The sequence below is a fragment of the Macrosteles quadrilineatus genome, unplaced genomic scaffold (genome assembly GCF_028750875.1).
Source record: "Macrosteles quadrilineatus isolate MER2022 unplaced genomic scaffold, UCM_ALF_1.0 Scaffold_57__1_contigs__length_777910, whole genome shotgun sequence".
NCBI classification, from domain to species: domain Eukaryota; kingdom Metazoa; phylum Arthropoda; class Insecta; order Hemiptera; family Cicadellidae; genus Macrosteles; species Macrosteles quadrilineatus.
Genome location: NW_026542650.1, coordinates 647,668 through 670,651, shown reverse-complemented (window position 1 = coordinate 670,651; position 22,984 = coordinate 647,668). Strand labels below are relative to the sequence as shown.

The window sequence follows — 22,984 nt, the reverse complement described above, 5'->3', positions numbered from 1 at the left end:
TTTTTTGTGCTTAATTTTGAGCCTATTTTAATTTTTAAAGGGATTCTCCACATCTACAGGAAAATATCTTTCCAACAGTATGCGTATATTTTCCTTGCGATGCACACGAGCTGAGAAAAAAGGTTTTAAAGAAACATGCTTGTCTATTAATATATAGATAGATTAACAACCCCGTGATTAATCATATTTTCTTTTACATAACCTAAAACGACTACAGTTTTGGGTAACCAACTAAAACAAACTTATAAGTGTACACATATTTATTTACAAATAAGTACAAAGTGGCTTATGCTATTATTTGGTATACTGCTTGCTGCTGGTCCGGCTACGCTAGTTGTTCTGTAGATAGCGTGACGTTAGCGTGATGTAACGTGACGGGAGGCGGGTACACTGCAACATCAAACGTTACGTTATATGTGACGTTAGTGTTGAGTAACGTTAAGTAAATACTGCACTGATAGCGGACATTTGCAACACTGATGTTAGTTTAATGGGTTGGGTATGGAGGCGATTCACAAGCGAGATTGCCTACTAATGTCAATGTTAATTTTTTTTAATTTTTTGTGCTTATTTTTTTAGCATATTTTAATTTATTAAGAGATTCTGTACATCTACAGGAAATATAGTTTCGACAGTATGCGTAGATCTTCCCTATGATGCACATGATCTGAGAAAATAGGTTTTAAAGAAACATGATTGCCTATTAATTTATAGATTAATAATACTAATTCCACACCCAAGGTACGGTAAAATATAGTATCTTTAAGATCATGACCAAACACGTTTTAGCGAATAGAAATATAAAAAAGACTGTGGTATTTCATATACGTACCTAATATAAGCCTAAATTTTCCACATATCATACATACCACTATTAAAAAAAATATAAGTTTTGAAAATTAAATAACCTATCCTAACCTAGCCCAGCCTGTATTTAAATATATTTGAGGCAGCTAACTGATTTTTACCAAGAATTAAAGTTGAAACTGGCTTATTATGAAGGCTTATGCAATGATTAGACATGTTTAATATCAAGAAAATGTAGGTAGTTCTTGCAATAGAACTTATTCATTGGATACGAATATAAAAAATACGGCTTCTATAACGCTTTGATTGATCTTCATTCAAACTATGACCATTTATAAGACTGTAAATTAATTGACACGATGTTAGAATAGCGATTGATTTCGACTAGATGTATTTGGTCATCATTATATTATAGTCCCAGTAATAACCCCCATAGTAAATGTTAACAATATAAAGGTGGTTTTTGAAAAACAATGTTAAACGGCGTATTATATTTCAATAAATGCAATATATCACAAAAATGCAATAATCACATTTACCTGAATGCAATTTCAAATTATGAAACATTTCGTTTCAACTCACAAAAGAAATCGTTCAATATAACTGTGCACAATTTAACTTTGAAATAGTTTAACAAACAAAACTACATAAACAAAACTGAGCATTATAAATTACTCTTGCTGACATCACAATGCTTCACATTGCCAACGTTGACGTATAATATAGTCACAGTACTAGACTGTAATAATATGAGCAATGTAACGGAACAGGGAGGTTGCAGTATATGCGCTGTTCTCATCAGCCCGTGCGATTGTTGCATGGTGGCCCCATTCTCAGTCTCATCATTGAGCCGTATTAATAAAGATGAGGTAAACCTTTTACTTGCGAAAATTCGAGCAAATCCTTCAATCTGTATTAATAAAAACTGAAGCAAAACCTTTTGCTTTAGAAGTAAAAGGTAATCTATAGAAATTTGAGGTTTTGCTCATGACTTGAGTAAATGGTTATTAATAAAACTCACCATTTACTTTTTCTTTGAAGTAAATCCTTCAAAAATGATGCTTCTGATCAGTAGCAGATTATACGTTTAAGTAAAAGGTGTATGGTGGTTTTAGTGTGGTGCTAAATTTTAGCGAATTTCCTAAATAGGGCAAAAGCTATTCCGTAGGTCTCATGGTAAGACCTAGACCCATGACCCATTTACTTTTCCGTTTTCAGGTCCCCAGAGGCCAAAAACCTTCTCCGTTCAAATTCATATACATGTTTGCCCGTTAGCACGATAACTCGAGCAAAGGTGATCCGATTTTGATTAAATTTGGTGCAAACGTGTAAACCTACGTTTATTCTAAGGGAACCGCGAATCAGCATAATAGGATATGGAAACGATGGTTTATGAGCGGTTTTATAGGGTAATTGGATTTTAACATTTTTTACCCTAAAAACATAGATTTTAGCAACTTCTTTCCACGCCATTTTGTAGAGTTTAAAAAAAACTATTAATTTAGTATATCAAAGCGATATTATGCGCCTAATGGCTATGGAGAAAATAAAAAAAAATGTAAATTTAAAATGTTCATGTTATTTTTATGGAGACATTTTTAAACTGTTGTAGTTTTCTTGTTTATGAGCATTTTTTGATCAAATTTGCATTCTATTATACTAAACTATTACATTTTATAAAAACAACCTTTTTACCCTCCCTGTAGCAGTAAACCTAAGTACTCAGTTAAACTAAAGCTATTTAAATAGGGAATGGATGTGATATTGGAGACATTTTAGAGTACATCCAATCAGGAAAATGGAAATTTACTTAGTCTGCAGGTTTGCTGTGGCGGGAGTATTTTGTTTACCTCCTACAAAGCTATCAACATTTCAATAAAAACACACCTCAACACCTTCTTTGAATCAGCAAACCTAGGTACTCATTAAAATTAATATTATTTAAATAGGAAATAAATCTGACAATTTTCAGGGAATATTTGAGAAGAAATCCAGCCAGAAAAGGAAATTTATTATTAGTCTGCAGCTGCGGCGAGGGTTTCTGTGGTTATACAGTACTGCATGCTATATACAAAGTGACAAATAACATATGTTTAGTATTCATTTGTTTATGTTGTGTTTGTAAATATTTACAAAACTAATCACAAAGCATATATGATTATTTCTATAAACAAATGTATTATGTACCCGACTAACTATTATCATCAACCAAATTCTATGTCTAGAAAGGGGTTAAGATTCTAGGGTAAAATTCGGGGTAAAATTCCGGCCCACACACTCTAGATTTTATAATTTAGTTTGTTATGATTAAATTTAAAGCTAGATGCAAAACCATTACACGGAGTTGGCACAGTTAAGCCTTCGAGGGATATCAGTAGACAAAAATAGACAGGATCAGACGTGTAACATGTGATGTTCCTAAAGAACCATTTACTTCCGAGCAGAAGGATTTGCTCGGAAGTAAAAGGTAATCATTATTAATACGGTTTGAAGGATATGCTTTTACTTTTACCTTTTACTAGAAGCAAATGCTTTTGCTTCATACCTTTTGCTTTTGAGCATATCCTTCTTTTTATTAATACGGCTCAATGTCTCATTCACCAGACTATCTTATTGAGCCGTATTAATAAAAAGAAGGATATGCTCAAAAGGAAAAGGTATGAAGCAAAAGCATTTGCTTCTAGTAAAAGGTAAAAGTAAAAGCATATCCTTCAAACCGTATTAATAATGATTACCTTTTACTTCCGAGCAAATCCTTCTGCTCGGAAGTAAATGATTCTTTAGGAACATCACATGTTACACGTCTGATCCTGTCTATTTTTGTCTACTGATATCCCTCGAAGGCTTAACTGTGCCAACTCCATGTAATGGTTTTGCATCTGGCTTTAAATTTAATCATAACAAACTAAATTATAAAATCTAGAGTGTGTGGGCCGGAATTTTACCCCGGATTTTACCCTAGAATCTTAACCCCTTTCTAGACATAGAATTTGGTTGATGATAATAGTTAGTCGGGTACATAATACATTTGTTTATAGAAATAATCATATATGCTTTGTGATTAGTTTTGTAAATATTTACAAACACAACATAAACAAATGAATACTAAACATATGTTATTTGTCACTTTGTATATAGCATGCAGTACTGTATAACCACAGAAACCCTCGCCGCAGCTGCAGACTAAATAAATTTCCTTTTCTGGCTGGATTTCTTCTCAAATATTCCCTGAAAATTGTCAGATTTATTTCCTATTTAAATAATATTAATTTTAATGAGTACCTAGGTTTGCTGATTCAAAGAAGGTGTTGAGGTGTGTTTTTATTGAAATGTTGATAGCTTTGTAGGAGGTAAACAAAATACTCCCGCCACAGCAAACCTGCAGACTAAGTAAATTTCCATTTGCCTGATTGGATGTACTTTAAAATGTCTCCAATATCACACATCCATTCCCTATTTAAATAGCTTTAGTTTAACTGAGTACTTAGGTTTACTGCTACAGGGAGGGTAAAAAGTTTTTTTTTATAAAATGTAATAGTTTAGTATGATAGAATGCAAATTTGATGAAAAAATGCTCATAAACAAGAAAACCACAACAGTTTAAAAATGTCTCCATAAAAATAACATGGAAATTTTAAATTTACATTTTTTTTCTCCGTAGCCATTTGGCGCATAATATCGCTTTGATATACTAAATTAATAGTTTTTTTAAACTCTACAAAATGGCGTGGAAAGAAGTTGCTAAAATCTATGTTTTTAGGGTAAAAAATGTTAAAATCCAATTACCCTATAAAACCGCTCATAAACCATCGTTTCCATATCCTATTATGCTGATTCGCGAATCCCTTAGAATAAACGTAGGTTTACACGTTTGCACCAAATTTGATCAAAATCGGATCACCTTTGCTCGAGTTATCGTGCTAACGGGCAAACATGTATATGAATTTGAACGGAGAAGGTTTTTGGCCTCTGGGGACCTGAAAACGGAAAAGTAAATGGGTCATGGGTCTAGGTCTTACCATGAGACCTACGGAATAGCTTTTGCCCTATTTAGGAAATTCGCTAAAATTTAGCACCACACTAAAACCACCACACACCTTTTACTTAAACGTATAATCTGCTACTGATCAGATGCATCATTTTTGAAGGATTTACTTAAAAGAAAAAGTAAATGGTGAGTTTTATTAATAACCATTTACTCAAGTCATGAGCAAAACCTCAAATTTCTATAGATTACCTTTTACTTCTAAAGCAAAAGGTTTTGCTTTAGTTTTTATTAATACAGATTGAAGGATTTGCTCGAATTTTCGCAAGTAAAAGGTTTACCTCATCTTTATTAATACGGCTCATTGTGTTGTGTGGTCGTCTGCTCGAGTAAGTCAAATTGTAACGTTGGTTGAAGAAATCTGATACGATTTTACCAACAGGTATGGTACAGTTTAAATTATTCATGCTAATTTAGGTATATATTTTAATTTGTTAGTATCGTAAATTAGGTAGTGATTTTATTGGTTTTAATAAGGTTTTAATTTAATTTTTGAATTAAACTTTAGGTACACATTTTTTTAAATAAATGTCCATCCAAAAGTATAGCTTTAGACTGTTTAAATATCTATCTTATGTTTAGGTACGTATTTGAAATAGTTTATGTATGAGTTTTTATGTTAATCCTTAATGTTAAGGAGTATATTTTGTTTTACGTCGATCTCAACGCATAGATAAAGTTGTTTTGACATTTTTATCATATTCTTTAGGCAGATTTTGTTAATACTTTTCGAAAATGTTTCTATACAGTTTCTACTACAGTAACTGTTTATCTCAATGTCTGGGTACATATTTTATTCAGTGTTAATCCTAATGTTGAAGCATCGATACTGATCAGGTTTTATTCGTTTGGTGTTGGTTATGATCCTTTTCGCCTTTTCGTTCCTGTTAAAGGACAATCATCTTTAGAACATTTACCGTTATTTTATTAGTTAGTCTCCAAACTGAAAAAGGTAAATACCATTGGAGTTAAAACACAAATTTAGAAAAGGTTTCAATGTATGCAGTTACTTGTTCGACAACGATTTCCTTTGTCAAAGAATTAAAAGATGCCTTGCATGAAATAAACAAGAATGAATTCAACATATTACTTTTACAAAGATGATGAGTTAAAACTACTTACGTTTGTATCGGTCACAATCTTGGTGGCTTTGATCACAATGTTTCGAGGATGAGCGACATCTAGTGACAGATACGAGAACTACAAGGAACAACACCACAGCTGCCGTGACTCCGAGGACTTCCACCCTCCAGGGGACGACCCTCGGGGTGACGTCCTGGGCGAGGGTAGCGACGTAGTGCGTGTCGACCTCCAGGCAGGAGCTGGCCGTCCTAGAACTGGCGGAGGATACCTGAAAGGAAGGGTGAAAGTCTGTCAGATTGCGAAAAAATAATGTTCAATTACAAAATAAATAAAACCCCTCTTTTAGTTTGTATGAGGCCAAATCAAAGAAAACCATTTGTATTTGATCTTGTGGTGTTTTTATAAATTTTATTTTTCAGATACTTTAGAATATGCTTGGAATCATGATGTACAGGAGTAGTTAAGGAATGTGTATGGACTATGCTCTAAACAAAACTCAGCGCTTTTTGCCATTCGTATATGCAAACATATGCAGCTGTGTTTGTATTCGAGTGGCTGACTGTTGTGTGGTATGGAGCAAAGCCGTATTCTTCTAGTTAATTGATTGTGATTACAGAATGACAAGGTGTATACAATTTCCCTTTTCAGCTGTTTGTTTTTGTCGAAACAAATACTATTTTATATGTAAGAAACTCAAAAGAAAGATTTAATTGAAAGTCTCAAACCACACATCTCTGGTTAGATAACTGTACTTTTAAGACGTTTCTTGAGAATGACAAAAGTTAGAGGTTAAAGAAGTTGCTATCTTACCTGGACTTGATATACATTATCGGGCCACAGAGTAAGCGAAGTTGAGGTAGAGTTTGTCAGGAGGTTTCCCCGGACTCCGCCCCCTTGGGGTTCCCAGGTCACCAGGTACCAGGGGGTGCCAGGGGACAGACTAGGGGACGACGAGTCCCAGGATACTACGGCGGTCAGGGAGTCCTCCTCTGGAACTAAGGACACCAGCCGGAGTACCACCTGGAATGGGGATGGAGGAATTAGTTACTGTATAGAAAACAGTGTAATATAATCAAGTCTCAAACAAAAGTGCTCAAGAATAAGTAAGAGTATAATATGATTTTTTTTACCTAACGAATAACAGCTTTAATTCGACCTAGTAGAGTAAACGTACGAGTTGTTAATAAAAGTATTTCATTATTTTAATAATTTATAATGACACTGAAAATTTAAAAATAGTTGCCCTTGTATGGTAAAAAATCAAGTCAATAAGCAAAACTTTAGGCATTACGGAAATATAACGGTATATAATGGCTAGTTGAAACTTTATTAGACGAATTAATAGCGTAATTTTTTTTTGACGACATTTAGTTAAAAATCCGAAATTTGTTACTGCATATGTTTGAAACTTTTTTATTTCTTGAGAAACACAACTTTAAAATTTATTTATTATCAGACCGGCTCATCACGTTGGGTTTTTGAGCCCAATAGGGTTTTAGAGATTCAGATATTTATTATATTAACTTATAAGGTGTTGTGGTGTGTTAGGCATGTTGTTAAGGATAAGGTGTAACTGTTTAATAAGCTTCATTTCTAGTCAATCATTTTCAATCGATGCAGTCAAATAGCATACTTAGTAGATTTTGCTTGTTTTTAAATGATTTAATTGACCCTTTATTAATATCTGATATAGCCTATATTTCCTGGATCTATATTCACCTTTTCATTAGAAGTAGTTACATCACTGCTGTCCGATCCTATATCCCGAGGTGCCAGTTCCAAGCCGACGCTCCGGGCGATAATAGCAGCCTCCTTCAACATGGGCGACCTCGAGGGACGTCTTCTCGTCCTACGGGGGACGCTGGGTCTTCGCCCTACGACGTCCGCGGGATCACAGGAGCACAGAGGAGTCTGAGGATGGGTGATTCTGTCCTCCAGAAGGTTAGAGTCTATCTTCGAGGATCCACAAGCTGTTTCCTGTATCAGGACGACAAATGATTAACTTGGGAGATCAGTGGGTCAAGTCACTCAATTATAAAATGTTGTATTATGAAAACTTTGGTTAGACGAGATTTTGAGTCGACGACTCACCCTGTAGCACGACACCAAGCTACATCGTGGGTTCAAGCCCAGGTACTGACGCAAAGTTTTCAGTACAGTTTATTTATTTATTGCACCGGCTCACTCGGTCACTCCATAACTTTTCTTGATACGCTATTAGTTCTCAAAGCCCGATCTGGATAGGTAAACGTAAGGTTAAAAGCTGAAAACCCCTTTAAAAAGCTGCCTAATAAAATAGCATTAGCAAGGAAACTATGTCCTCCTAGCCTAATTATAAAATACGAGATATTTTCATCGGTTGTGCTTATACTGACGTAGTCAAGTCATTAATGAGAACAATATTAGATGTCTACTTGCTGTATCCAAATGCAGATATGAACCTCTCTTTTTATGGTCAAAAACGTTACAATCTTACCATTTAACATAGATATGTGAGGGAATACTGAACTCTATTAATGTTTTAAGGCATTTTGCATCTTACAAATTTACATTACGTAATATCTCAACAGAGAGGCGCTTTCAAAATTTGCTCGTCCACCTGACAACTAGCGCCGCTCTACACAGTTGTAATTATCCCTACGTCTGCTTAGTCATTGAAGACAAAGTGAATCCCTGAAATTATACCTCGGACCTGCTAATGTTTCTGGCAGTGGCCAATAATTAGGACCTCCGACTTGGCCGAGGCTCTAATTTTGGTAAAACCATTGTGCAACAAAGTGGCCATTTAGTTTTTAGGAATGTTTTTTCGACCTTACTCAACTCTGTAAGGAAAGAGGTAGGTATGGGTTTTAACCGTGTAGCTTTAAGATATTGTGTGACCTACCACTTGACCGATAATCCTGTTGTTTGACAGGTCAGTTGACCGAAACATTCAACGTTTTTATTTGGGTTTAATAAAAAGGTTATAAGCTTTAAGTTTAAATTATTTTAAAATCTAGAGAAAAAAATCTATATATTTACTTGTCATGTTGCGTAGTCGGATTTCAATGAATACTAGTGTAGAGGAGCTATAGAAAATTACATTTTGAAGGTTATCATTGAAATTCTGTACAGTAAACCAGTAAACCATGAGGCAATTTAGCAGGTAATAAATGCTGTTTATGTATTTTTACATAAAAAGTCAAAGTGCTTACATTTACTTCGTTACGGTATATAAATTAATTAAAGCAAGTTTTAAAGAATTTCCGATGCAAATACTTATTTGTTGTTGCAAAAGAATCCGGCTAAGACCTTAAAAAGGCGTGTATATAAAATATGATACAATCTTTTTTTATTTAAGAAAAAAATATGATACAAATTAAAATGTTATAAAACATTACAGGAATAGTTAAGTAGAGAGGTATGTCGATTCTGTGAAGGTTATAATAAACAATTTATTATTGGTATAAATTAATAAGTGATATTACATACCGTCTCTTTAGGAGAACAAAAGCTGCAATTCTAAAACTTATACTTGCTTGATTGGCAAATATAATAGTTATGTACAAATGGTAAGAAGTCTGGTGTAGAATTTATGAAGAGACAATATTATAATTATTCTTTGTAGTACATTTTCCAGGTAGGTATCATTTTGTCGGTAGAAAAAAGTAACATTCCATTGGACTCAAAATTCGTTTGTGTAGCGAACTGTATTTTCGAAAGAAAATAAATTAATAAAATGTTGCATTGATAAATTTGCTTGAGGAACATTCATAGAGCTAAGTCAGAACAATTTTGCTTGAACATTTTCTCATAAAATAGTAGTACATATTATGTTAAAAAAAAACTCGTTTCGAGGCTGTTTTGTGATGTAAACGCTTGTCTTATTTTTATGCTTAAAACATTGAAACTTTTTTAAAAATATTTTAATTAGATATAAACGTACTGTGCATTACCAAATGTAAAAAACTCTAAGACGCGTTTGCAGCTAAGAATTAATTAATTTAATGCTCGACTCTGTACAATAATCAAATTAAAAAGATTTGCTGAAGAATTATTTAGAAATTAACGTAGAGGGAGGCATGGTCAATTATAGGATTTAACCTTGTCACATTAACGTTGAGATGGCAAATGAGGCCATAATCATAAGCTGGACAACCTGATTTTAGTAACATAACCTTGTTATGCGATTAACATTAATCAATGTACTTACACACATAGTGATGCAGTCACAACAGGTGATATCCTTCATTATAGTCAGCTGTTTACATCTTGGAACACACTGCAACAGAAACACAAAAGACCGTGAATAACCATTCATAGAATAGTTTATGCTTACTATTAAAATACGATACAGATGAATCATACTACTTTGTAAATTTGTCAACCTTATGGAATAACTATAGACAACTTTCAAGCACTTTCCTGTCTTTTAATACGTAAAGTGCATTTGGTTACGTACTACTTATTTCTTTATATTGCCTGAATCCATATAAGGTAATTTAGTTGCAAGCTATAGATTTCCCGTTGACAATATAACCATGGAGTAAAGCAAACGTTGGAAATCTTATCCACAGATAAAAATACATTTAATTGCGATCAAATTCCTCAAGGACTTGAAACTCACTTTAATATAAAACAGTGCTCCTAAATTTTAAATTGGACGAGCGATCTTGTTGCATCGACAAAGTCAATAGTAAATTGAAACCCCTTATTAATGTGTAAATGTTAAAGGTTTTGGTGTCGTTCTTATAAAGTTATAAAGGAGTTTTGTTTCCACTAACATGTAGAAATGATGGACCCAATTCACCTTTGAAGAATAAATATCCCCATGTGGTTATTATTTGAACAGTAATTTTTAGATCGTGTACCGTACAAACACTTTACCACAGTAAAAAATAGACAGACATTCTCAACGAAGTCATTATTAATTTTTACCGAGTAATTTTAGACGTATCTTAAGAATTCCCTTAGTTATAATGTGCTAGATTTTAATCCAGATACATTTTCGTATCCACACAAAGCACAAACTCCATAAATGTGTAAAAACCCCTAATTATATTTTACAGTGACATTTACAGCGACCAACCAGAGCAATCAACCCTTTAGGAATAAACAAAAGCTCTCAGAGTGTCGGAGAGAGATGAGCTATTAAGATATCACCGCAATTAAGTAAGCTGCGGAAGGCAGGTGCTCTTGTAGCTAGTGCCTAGGTGGTCCGGCCAATCAGGACGAGGTAATGACTAAGGGTGGGGCAAACACACACACGCACACGTACATACACACACACAATCACACATCCGGCCCTTAGTGTCAATGTCAGAAGACAATGACTGCATACATTACTGGCGCTGAAATTGTGAGGACTTAATGAAGGAAATGTGCGTTTATTTTCAGTTTATTGCGGTAATTAGGGGTGTTTGTCTTGCCGGTATACAGGTAATCATGATAAAATGGTTTAAATTGTGTCAACTTATCGATCCAAGCAATGCATCAGTGAAGCTAACCAAGGTTAATGAATCTTCTTCAATTTTTACCTTACAATCAATAATAGATTCCTCTAAGGATTGTGTGCCTGTGAGATTAGGCCTACTGACGTGTAGAGGCAGAGTGAATGTTTAAAAGTATTCAACTTTATCTTCATTACCTATGTGTTTACTCAATGTACAAAAGAATATATTTTCCAATTTTATATAATTTATATATTAATGTACAAATTACTGTAGAATTTTTATACTAAAATATATGGCCAATTGCTAGGACGAATATTGTTTTCCTTTGCTATTTGGGTTCCATTTAATTTACATTTTAAATCATTCTAATAATTAGTATTGCAAATGATTTAAGCGGTAACCTTCAACTTACCGGGTGCAGGAATCGCAAACTAAGCATAAATAGTAAATTATCCAATAGTAATCCAATTGGCTATTAGTATATTACAAAAATGTCCCAAATCAAAACATTTTACCTGTATGAATGTTAAACTCTAATTGGTTTTCAAACCCAAACAAAAATTAATTTACTTCTAGAGTAGTCATAACAGTCAAATTTTGTGAGTAAAAATCATCTCCTTCTGTAAATAAAAAAACGCAAACGAAAATTAATCTGAAACATTTTATAGCATAATCGAACTTAGTGGAATAACTATTTTTAGGTATTCCGAATTTCAAAACCTTTTGCGGACAAATTTTTCTTCTTTACCAAGTCAATTCGATTTCCCAAGGGGTGGAGAGCGGGAGATGGAAGAAGGGGGCTCTTGAGGGAGATTGTAGTGCCCTGGGGTGGTTTAGGGGTGCAGTAGAAGGGGGACAACGAGCGGTGGATGTTTTTAATCTGAGAGACATACCTTGGAGCGTCGTCTGTTGAAGGGCTTTCCAGCTTCCATCTTTACGTAAACATTTTAACTGGAAAGAAAATGAATTCACCAGTTCTATACGACATTTTCTCTTTTGTAATTTGTGTGATAATACCGAAATCACCAAGAATCGCAAAATACAGAGACACCTGCAATATTTTATGACAACTAAAATATTTTAAATTTAAAGCTTTGGGAACATAGGTTTGAATGGAAGAATGTTTTCCCAAAAAGTACATTTTTGTCAACAGATTTTTCTCTGATGTAAGTTGGGGATATTTATTTGAATAAATATTCTACAAATAAAAGAATAAACACGTATTAAAAATATAAAATAATAAGCCCGAATAACATTCTATGATTTTAAATTTACTATGCAGTTTGCAAAAACTGCAAATGTAAACAACTTAGGTAAAGAGAAAACGGACCTTTCGGCAGTTACTCGTATTGAAAACAAATAATAATAACCATAATACTGTTTATTACTAGGTATTACAAAAAAACTTTATACGTCTGTCACTAATATTACTGTCCTAATGATATGATCTAATAACTAAATGATTCATATAACCTTATCCTACTTAATTAAACTATACTGGTAGGGTAAAGATCAACCAAGTAAATAATGGATCCTTATCCCCACATTATGTTCTTATTGTACTACCTAAGACCACAAGAATATTGTTAATATAATGTAAGACTGATAACATTGATGATTGATAAGATATTGAAACCAGATACATGGCCTAATCCAATAATCAAATGATTGTGACAACTTTACTAAAACATCAATCCTAATGCCATGGTACCACCAACCAAGTAGGTGACAATGAGGTCTTCACTAGATTATATTCTCATTGCCTCATTGATCTGAAGCGTATTGACAAGAGCAGCTGTCAATGGAGAAACCAAGGAGAAGGAGAAATAAACAAGGAACTCATTATTATTTAACAATGAGCTTTGAATCTTCAACGCAAACAAGAAGAAAGCGTCTTAGACAAGTCCGAGATGTCAGAAAACATCTCATTATCGTCTGTCTTTGTGAAGTCTTTGGCCGCGACGACAACCACTGTGGAAATAATTTCACCCTTTATTAAGGACTTTATCTGTAAAGTTGGGGAGTTATCTTAATTATGGACATCTTCCAGGAACTTCAACTGGAGCATTTGATCTGAAGTAGTTGAGGGACAAGTTTCTAAGTTTTACATCGAGTTCGTAAATAAAAACCAGAACCAAAACCAGTTGTTGATTGAAATAACCAAATTCTGGTTCATTTGATTTGTTTATAAAAAAATCATAAAAATGGGTAAATACGTTTTTACAAAACGTTTATAAATAGGTAATTTTTCTGAAATAAGAACATTTAAACAATAAAACTAGTTTTAATGTGATTTTTATAGATTGAGGCTAGGCTGGTATGAGGACGAACGTAAGGTTTACGCTAAGAACAAAATTATATTATATAAACACCTCCCAGTTACGTTTATAAAACGTTCTTGGAATAGATTACTAAGTTTTTCAAACGTAAATTAATAAAAACATTTCTAAGTTGTAACTATCCAACTTTCAAATTTTCCAAACCAACAAAGCACCATCTTCTCAACACGAACCCAACAAAAACCGCTGTTCCACAAAGTAGCAAAACAGCTGGGCGGGGACTCAGGGGAAAAGTAGAGTGTAAAAACAATCGTGTATTAAATGCGCAGTTAAGCTAAAAGGATAAAGGGCGGTTAGGGAGCTAAAAAAGGCAATTTGGGCGTTACTGCAGGGGGCAACTACTGAGTGCTTTGGTCCATTTTATACTCGAAATTGCTCGTTCATAGGATCATGACGTGCCCAAATGACAAAAGCAATCACTGCTGATGGTTTGAGCGCCGTGGAGTACAGTAATGAGGGGTTACATGGTAATGATAGTGTCCCTGTCATTCACCTGCGTATTCTGCTGATATTAAATTATCCTTTCACTTGGCGAGGTGTATTACCTTTTGTATGGTGAATGCAGAGGTGAAAGGTTATACAAAGCTTTCAAGCTGATGTTAGATTATTTTCAAAGGATTTATCAAAGAGAAATAACCCTAAGTGAATTTAGAGTTGTTATGGAGTTTGTTTTGAAAAATGTTTCAAAATAAGAGGAATCTATGGTGGGTCCTACTTTTAATGCAAATAATCCACATTAATCCCAAAGTACCCATGAACTTTTGAGAAAGGTTACACCCCCATAAACCATATAGGTACTTAAAATGTTCGTCATTACGAGAAACCTTGCGCAAAACTATACATTATTTCATAAATTGCCCTTTAAGGCCGTAATTCCTTTCTAAAGGGAATTTTCTATATACCTAATGTCAAAAATACCTCAGCTGTACTTATTTGTTTGCTATACTTTCAATTTATTACCTTATTAAAATCAGGTGTGATTATTTGTTTGTATTACTATGTATTCTGTTATGTTCATTTCAAACGGGGTGAAGCCGGTGGGTAACCGCTAGTATTTCTAAACAACGAGTTATTTTGCTTCTTGATTTATTTAATAATAAATACAAAACGAGCTGCTAGCCCGTCCTACGTACGGGAATCGAGTTGTCAACTAAAACGGAATAATTCAGAACATTTAGTTTACACGCTTTAACACAAATTCTGGCAGTTTTAATGGGGAAGATCACCTTATAAACAAATGTAACGTGACCACCTATTTATTCCATTAGAAAATAGACCTAAAATATGGCGATATGCATTTCAAATCCGATAATTTTACCATAAAACAGCATTTGTGTCGATTTGAAAAAACCTTGAAGTGAGATTGGCGACCGATTCACACTGGTTTTGAGTAGAGTAGTTACATGCCACCACTAATTGCATACTGTACTACTTATGTACTTACCGTACCTTATCTTACCTCCGTGACCACTGAAACTTTTATGAGGATTCTCTTCTACACCTGCCTCTCCAAAATTTAGATTCCAGTCTGAGGATGCATTTCATAACTTGATATTTCCCGTCTATCGTGTGGTACTCCTTGGAATATACTTTTTAAAAGTTTATGCAGAGCCTGCCCATCCAAGCTTTACCTACTTCTGGAAAGCATCCCTATATTTCTCTTAGCTCTCTGTTCTTTTTTATTTCGACCTCTGGGCCGTTATCTTGAACTGGTCTGTATATTTTCTCTGCACTTTATTATCTAACCCAGCATTAAGGTTATTCGGTTCTTTGGTCAGTGCCCAAGTTTCTGAATCATCAGTACTACGGGGATAGTTGGTATGGTATGAGTCGACTTTGGTTTCTGCTGCACCCTGCAGTTTATTTGACAGTTTTATAGAGACCTACTACACCGATTGTCGCTTTCATTACTAACCAAACTTTTAGTATGCCGACATACTCACATTCAAACATACAGAAAAAGAAGTATCAACACGTAAACCACTTGTATCTTAAACAATTAAGCGATAAACTGCTGAAAAAATATTTCCCAAATGAGTTGAAATTTGCAATGCATAAACTAAATACTTACACAGATTGCATTTACGACAAAACTTGATTAAACGCAAGTGTTTGAGATGTTTAGTTCAAAATAACACATTTCCTGATAACGCAGATCCTTCACGGTAGGGGCAAACTACCTACATTTTAAAGTGAAATAGTATATAGGCAAACACCAACGAACAATATTTTTGTAAACAAACAACTCGTAACATAAACATTTCAATGACAGTTATAAACCAGCTGTTAGTTAAACCAGCATTGAAAATACTTTAAATTGCTAGCGTCGGCTGCTAGACTTTTTAAAAATTAAAACTTAATTTCTAAAAAACTGAAACCCGAAACTAAAATTATGGCTCCGACATTCCCTAGTTCTCAAAATTATCTTTCTTTTAACACAAAAATCATTAAAATCTGTCAAGTGGTTGATTCAGAATCGTGAAATAAAAAAACCCTGTTTCGTTTTAATATTATAGATTATCTTATTTTTTATAAATAGTTTCATATTTAACGCGTAACTGCATTTTTGTAAAATTAGGGTTAAGTGGGGTAAGAAGGTTAAGTTGGCATGGGAATATGATAAAATATTACCAGGAACTTCGAGTGGATTAGATTTTTGATGATGTGCAGCCGACTTAACCTCAAATTGAGACAGCAACGCACACATGTGCAGCATGTGCGAATAAGCAGGGCGAATGCAATGTATATCAAAGACATTGGCTAATATTCGTAGCGTTTTACGTCTTAGCTGTTTCTTTAATCCAACCGAAGGATCAGACTACAAAAGAAGTACAGTGAATTTCTCACGTGCGGTCACTTGTTTTCCCCGAACCCGTGGAAACAAAGAAACAAAGAAAATGTTCTTGTTTAACGTTCTGAAACGAGACCGAACTCGAACTTGGCGATTCTGGCGTGACGACACTGTGAGCGACAGACGTATAAATATGAACCAGAGTGACAAAAGCACACCTGTGTCAAGTGTTCGGGGAAACAGACGTGAAATCAGAGATCGTATTCCGCGGCGTGTGTGGAGTGTGGAGGTCCAGAAAACGAGGGCGGAGGTCACAAGTGATAAGGGCAGAGGAAAGGCAGGAAATCATGTGTAAAGGTTCAGAAGGGGGATGATAAAGAAGTTTGACATCGCAAAAATTGGGAATTTAGAAAAAAAAAACATTTGAGTGGGTTGCTTGCCGTAGTCGTCACACCTGGGGTAAGTAGCCATTTAGGTTAGTTAATTTTCATCCTATTCATGGTAACTTCAGATACAGGAATTTAGGAAATGAGTAACTGGTCATGGTGGTTAATGTATTAAATATATTACACATAAACACAGCACAAGCATTTCAGATGCTAGAAATAATAAACTGTCAAGAGATGTGACACTCTTCTGTGTCTTAATGTGCGTATACAACCAGTAGGACAAACTTAGCAAAATAACTTGACTAAGTTTTCAATAAAATGACCGAGCTAAATAAACTGACCCTAGTTACAACCTGAAAATTTTTGCCGAGCCTAATTTTCGAATATATAATAGGTTATATACCTGAGTCCGTCTTCAGTCTTACTCTAACCATCGATGACTCTAACTAGCTGTTAGCCACGGGCTTCACCGCGTTTGACTTCATAAGTATTGGTATTAACAAAGATTACATAAATATGTAATCTTTGGTATTAATAAAACTATAGATTGGTTAAGTTAAGCTGAAATAAACAAAACAGAATACAGTAATACAAACAAAATTACACCTGATTTTAATAAGGTAGTAAATGGAAAGAATAAATAAATAAATAAATAAATAAAAATGTCTTTATTAAGCGTTTCTCTGGTACACCAGCTTTTCAGAACAACTTTCGTTAATATTCTAAATATCTTATTCAACAATCAATTATACCATAGATAAAACATACTCAAGTCTATGATTATACATAGCAATTTGAAAATTTTTACATAACAATTCAAGATATCAATTTGGCCGTTATACACTTAGACAATAATTACAAATTTCTTAAAAAAGATATCTCTTATATAAGTTTTTCTTTAAATGTTTTGCTAGATGCAACAACCTTCAGGCCGTCGGGTAGACCATTGTACAACGAGGGACCAAAATATGAGAAGCTATAGAGAAACTCTTGGGAATAACAAACAAATAAGTACGGCTGAGGTATATTTAACATTAGGTATCTGATATATGGAAGTTACATTTAGAAAGGAATTACGACCTTAAAGGGCAATTTATGGATAGTTTTGCGCAATGTTTCTCGTCATGACGAACATTTTAAGTATATGGTTTATGGTATATGGTGTGTGACTTTTAGTTTACTCAAAAGTTCATGGGTACTTTGGGATTTATATATGGATTTGATGTTGACAATGATTATTGATTTGATAATGGGTCTTTGACCCGAAACTAGTCTTCTAGTCATCCCTAGAATTTAAGACCGAAGACGGACTAAGGTATGTAGCCTATTACATACTAGTCATAACAATTTTACTGCATTTGTACCATTGATTAGGCTTACTGATGAAAAATGACATTCCACCACCCCACCATTTTCAAACCAATAATATATTACTCAAAGCTTTTTTTTTAATCTTATGGCTTTCTTAAATTCTGACTTAGAACTAAATTTGATAAACATATCTTAAATTTTGGTTGAGATAAAAGTGAAAAGCAAGAAAAATGAAAGAAAAATATATATGGCGGATATCTCATTAATGATGCGATTTTCGGGAGGAATATTGTCCTTATTTTTGTTTTATTTACTCATTTAAACTATTAAATTTGTGTGTTTACTTTCTTACGGGTCGCCCTTTATACAATTGAAAAGTATTAAAGTAAAAGTATTAAAGTACACAAAGGAAAGATGTGCAACGAATTATAAAAAAAATATCATACACATTTTAAATGTAGTAACCAGTAAAGGTGTCATTTACTACTAGGTGTCTTATTGCAAGTTTAACTGTGAAAATATTTAATAATAATAGGTACTATGTAAATAAATTGTAGATTTATGAACTAATTTTCCATTTTAAATTGTTCACGTTACATACTGTATTTAAGGGATGTCTACTTTGGTAAAAAATTAATTAACACTGTATTGAGAAAAAAATATTAGGAGTAATTAAACCAAAACAATACAGAGACAAAAAGTCAAGTGGTGAATTTATACATTGACTATATAACACTACTAGTGTGTTATATAGTCAATGATTTATATCCCCACTATTTGTTGCCTGTAAGTCCTAAAGGACCTAAAGTGTCACAATTAAAACTGGCTTGGTTAATACATTGTACTGTATAATAACCTCAAACTTCAATGTAAAGATGTTAAATTAATACACTAATAAGTTTTAATTTGTTATGTTATAACACCCTAACTTTGAGATTAAGTATTAAATTATTATATATACAAAAGTAAGTATATATTACATTTACATAGTAGTAACACATTGGTACATTGGTATTGGTAGTAGTACATGGTAGGTAGTTATTAATGTTATTATATTATTATTAAGTAGTTTCTATATGTAAAATTCGTTACTACGAAAGAAATTTATAAAGATCTCTCTGTTTTGTGAAAGCTTTTTATTTAAAATATATGTACAAATATTTTACATATAAGAAACGCTACATTTAAGAAATGCTCTAATAAATATTTACAATATAACCCCTTAAAATTAAAATTTTTGCTACAATCCCTTCCCTTTTAATTGACATTTTAAACCCCACACACTACATGACCGCTGTTATTTAAGTCACCCCACCCACCATTCGAGTGTAATGGTCCCGCTATAGAAAGACCCGCTCGAGGTGTTGCGAAAGTGCTTTTCCTAAAATCCTTTTAAGATACAAATATCTAAATGCAAAGAAAACATTTCTTGTCCATTCCCTTTCACTACGCCTTTCAAAGTTTTCAAAAGACTTTATTTGCAGTACGATGAAGAGCATTTGTTTTATTTGTTGTACAATAGTTAACGAACAAAAGTTATAAAAAAGTCATAACTAAAGTGATGAAGTTGAATGACAAAGGTTAAATATGTACGGACTATTTGAAACGCCTTTAAATATTCAGAACCACCCAGTTCATTGTTTACCAGTAGCCTTTTTTGTTTTGGTGGGTCAATGGTGCGATTCTATGAGTGTTTGTTTTTGTAAAGGTTTGATTAAAGGGAATTTTTAATGGGCTTGCATTGTTTGCGCCTGCCTTATTACTTATGACCATGTTAGTTATTTCTTCCTATTTTTAATACAATAACATTTGTATAGCTACGAAATGTAAGATGTGTATGATAAACAATTTAAAGATCTTCCAAGTGCTGAAGTGACAAGCCTTATATCTCAACAATTTGTTTGATTTGTAAAGGGTGTTTTCTGCTTGATACATTGCTTATTAAATTTAAACTAGCGGTCGTCCAGTGGTCGAAAACTCAACCAAAAATATGTAATGTACCCGCATTGAATATTGGATACTGAAGTAGACATTCCATTTATATGGACCAGTTGTCGCCATTTTTTTTATTAAAAACATGTAGTTATGTAAACCAGTCACGGTATGCGTGTGTAAAATTATATTTTCTAACTTATTTTTTGTTGCTGACAAAGTTGATGGGTCATAACAGTTTGCTATAGCTCTTAATAAGTCATTAATAAGTTTGATTTGGTAAAAATCATCGTGTATTCGAGAGAAATTAGTCATTTAGATCAGCACAATCTGTTGGTGGCACACATGAACTACGACAAATTTAATTAAAACTGGTGACAGCTTTAACATAGGTATGGAATGTCTAGTTGTAAGTCAAAGGTACAGGCTTCTCTAATTTCACCGCACGATGTAAATAAAACATGTGATTGTAATTTATTCCAGTTGTTTTGATTTTCTGTTTATGCTTCGTTGTTATTTCGTCACCAGCATGGCAACCCATAAAGCCCATGTTATTTTTTTAAATTTCAAATTAATTTTTGTGCTTATATTTGAGCCTATTTTAATTTTTAAAGAGATTCTACACATCTATAGGAAAATATCTTTCTAACAGTATGCATTTTCCCTGCGATGCACACGAGCTGAGAAAAAAGGTTTTAAAGAAACATGCTTGCCTATAGATGTTATGTATTGTTTATTAATGTATTGCTCATTAAGTAATTTAAAGGATGGAATTTAATAACTTTATTTGACATTTTTAGTGGATGACTTTGTAATCCTTTTAATTGCAATCGCCTTCACATTTTTGGTGCTAAGTGTAATCTTTTACTTATAAGATCCGCCTTTATCGAGGTAAGACAAGATTCTACCTAAGAGCTCCATTTTCTCTTCATATTTGAATGTAACAGCAAATAAAAAATCTTTCTAATAAATCAACTTGATCAAAAGGTTAATTTAGTTGACAAGCATTTTAACTAAGTAAACATCAAGATGAATATTAATGATCACTTCTCATTATATTACAAAAATGTACATATTAGGCAAATTATTTAAGACGAATTTAGAGCAGGAAGTCTTGTCAAATAAAAGTAGAGGCTTAGCTTGAAATTCGTCGCCCTAGTTAGATAAGTGTTAAGGATACAAAGAGTTACCCTTAAACAAACTGAAACAAGTCATTTTATACTTAAGCATACAGTGCTCTTAACTAAAATATACTTAATTAGAAAATACTATTGACAATTGTCCCTGCAATAAAACTACATCCTTCCAATATTAATAAATAAGTTTAAAATATAACTTTTTAACGATACAGCACATACTGATCATTTTAAACGCTTGTGTTGTATGGCAATTAAAAATGCTGTAGTGATGAATCAGGAAATTGGTGATTATACCCATTGAATAAGCTTTTCCCTTGACTAATTTCCATATCTTGTTACTCAAACAACTCCTACGTCTCCCCATAAACAGCCAACTAACTATCCTGGATGGCTAACAAAGCAATTATCCTAATTGAAGTTACATCAGGTTGTTTCCTGTAGACTTTATTCCAGAAATTTTCAAGGTCAATGTTGAACTCACATTCATCACTTACCGAGAATGAAAAAACATCCTTGAAAAATGATGACGAAATTATATTTTAATATTAGCTTTATTCAATACGAAATTATTGAATGGCCATACAGGAATTAATTGTTGAAGTGGTTATACAACCCTCCTAAAATCTAGGTAGACGGTTTGATCTTGATCTTGGGAAAATTAAATAGTTTTTTGACAGTTTGAAACCAGACCTGACTACTGTCTATTATCGCTATCATCGCGTTTTATTCCTGACTTGAGCATAATTTGATTTCATTAACAAAACAACAAAGTTAAGCCACTTGACTTCATTCACCACTCATGCTCCATTCCAGGTCAAAACATGTTGCATTTTTAGTAATTAAAAAAGTTATAAAATAGTAACTTCTTTATACAACTTTTATGTTTTGGTGCTATTTTGAATGTCTAATAAAAAATTATGTTTCAACACTTTTTTATGTATACTTTTTGATGTATACTCTTTGATGTAATACTCTAAATATATTAAATAAATGTCCTGATTGCCAAAACTGAGTAATAATGTTGTCCAGGCAATAGGCATTGTTTCATCAACTGAAAATCTCTTTAGTAAATTTAATATAACCCACTTACATTTAATTGGCTGTATAATATAAAGGGATCATTAATCACAGTCAAGTGCATAGGTAGGAAATCTTATTTGTAGTTGAAAATAGTTTCCAACCCTTATGCAGAGCGTTCACGTCGAAATGTCAACTTCATATCGACAATTTTGTCTATAGCACCTAATATTAAGTATAGTGTGTAATAAATAGTATGTATTTTTTAATGACGAGTCCTGGATATTAAACAACCAAGGAGGTCGAATACCACAAAAATGTTACTACTGAATTATATATTACCTGAAAGCTTGCAATTTTAACATTTTATCTCTTTAGGGATTAAAGCTGAACAAGAAATTACCCAAATCCAAATATTAGCACAAATAAACTGTTATGACCATCCGTAATCAAAACCAGCATACCTCGTGGAGGCAGTCGTCCCTTATCACAGGAGTCCTGTTATCAGCGGTGACTGCCGCTCCCGTTGCATCCCATATCAGCGCCAGGGCACACATAATCACCAACAAGCACATATCAACGTCCGATACATATCACCGTTACATCACCTCCGTCTATCTGAGGCTAGGAGGAGACGGAAACATCGCAAACATCGCGGTGATGAGAGCCAACTAGGTACGAGCGTTCAGTAGGAGGTGG

At 33.5% G+C, this 22,984-nt stretch overlaps 1 protein-coding gene across 1 annotated transcript; it reads right to left on the bottom strand.

Annotated features, from left to right (window-relative positions):
- Positions 1–270: 270 nt before the first annotated feature.
- Positions 271–22,984, bottom strand: LOC128981926 (uncharacterized). The gene is made up of 6 exons (XM_054400920.1): positions 22,750–22,984; positions 10,128–10,196; positions 7,655–7,912; positions 6,746–6,955; positions 5,975–6,203; positions 271–390 (listed from the first exon to the last, which is right to left on the bottom strand). The coding sequence occupies exons 1-6, from the start codon at positions 22,858–22,860 to the stop codon at positions 326–328; spliced, it is 942 nt and encodes a 313-aa protein (XP_054256895.1). The 5' UTR covers positions 22,861–22,984; the 3' UTR covers positions 271–325.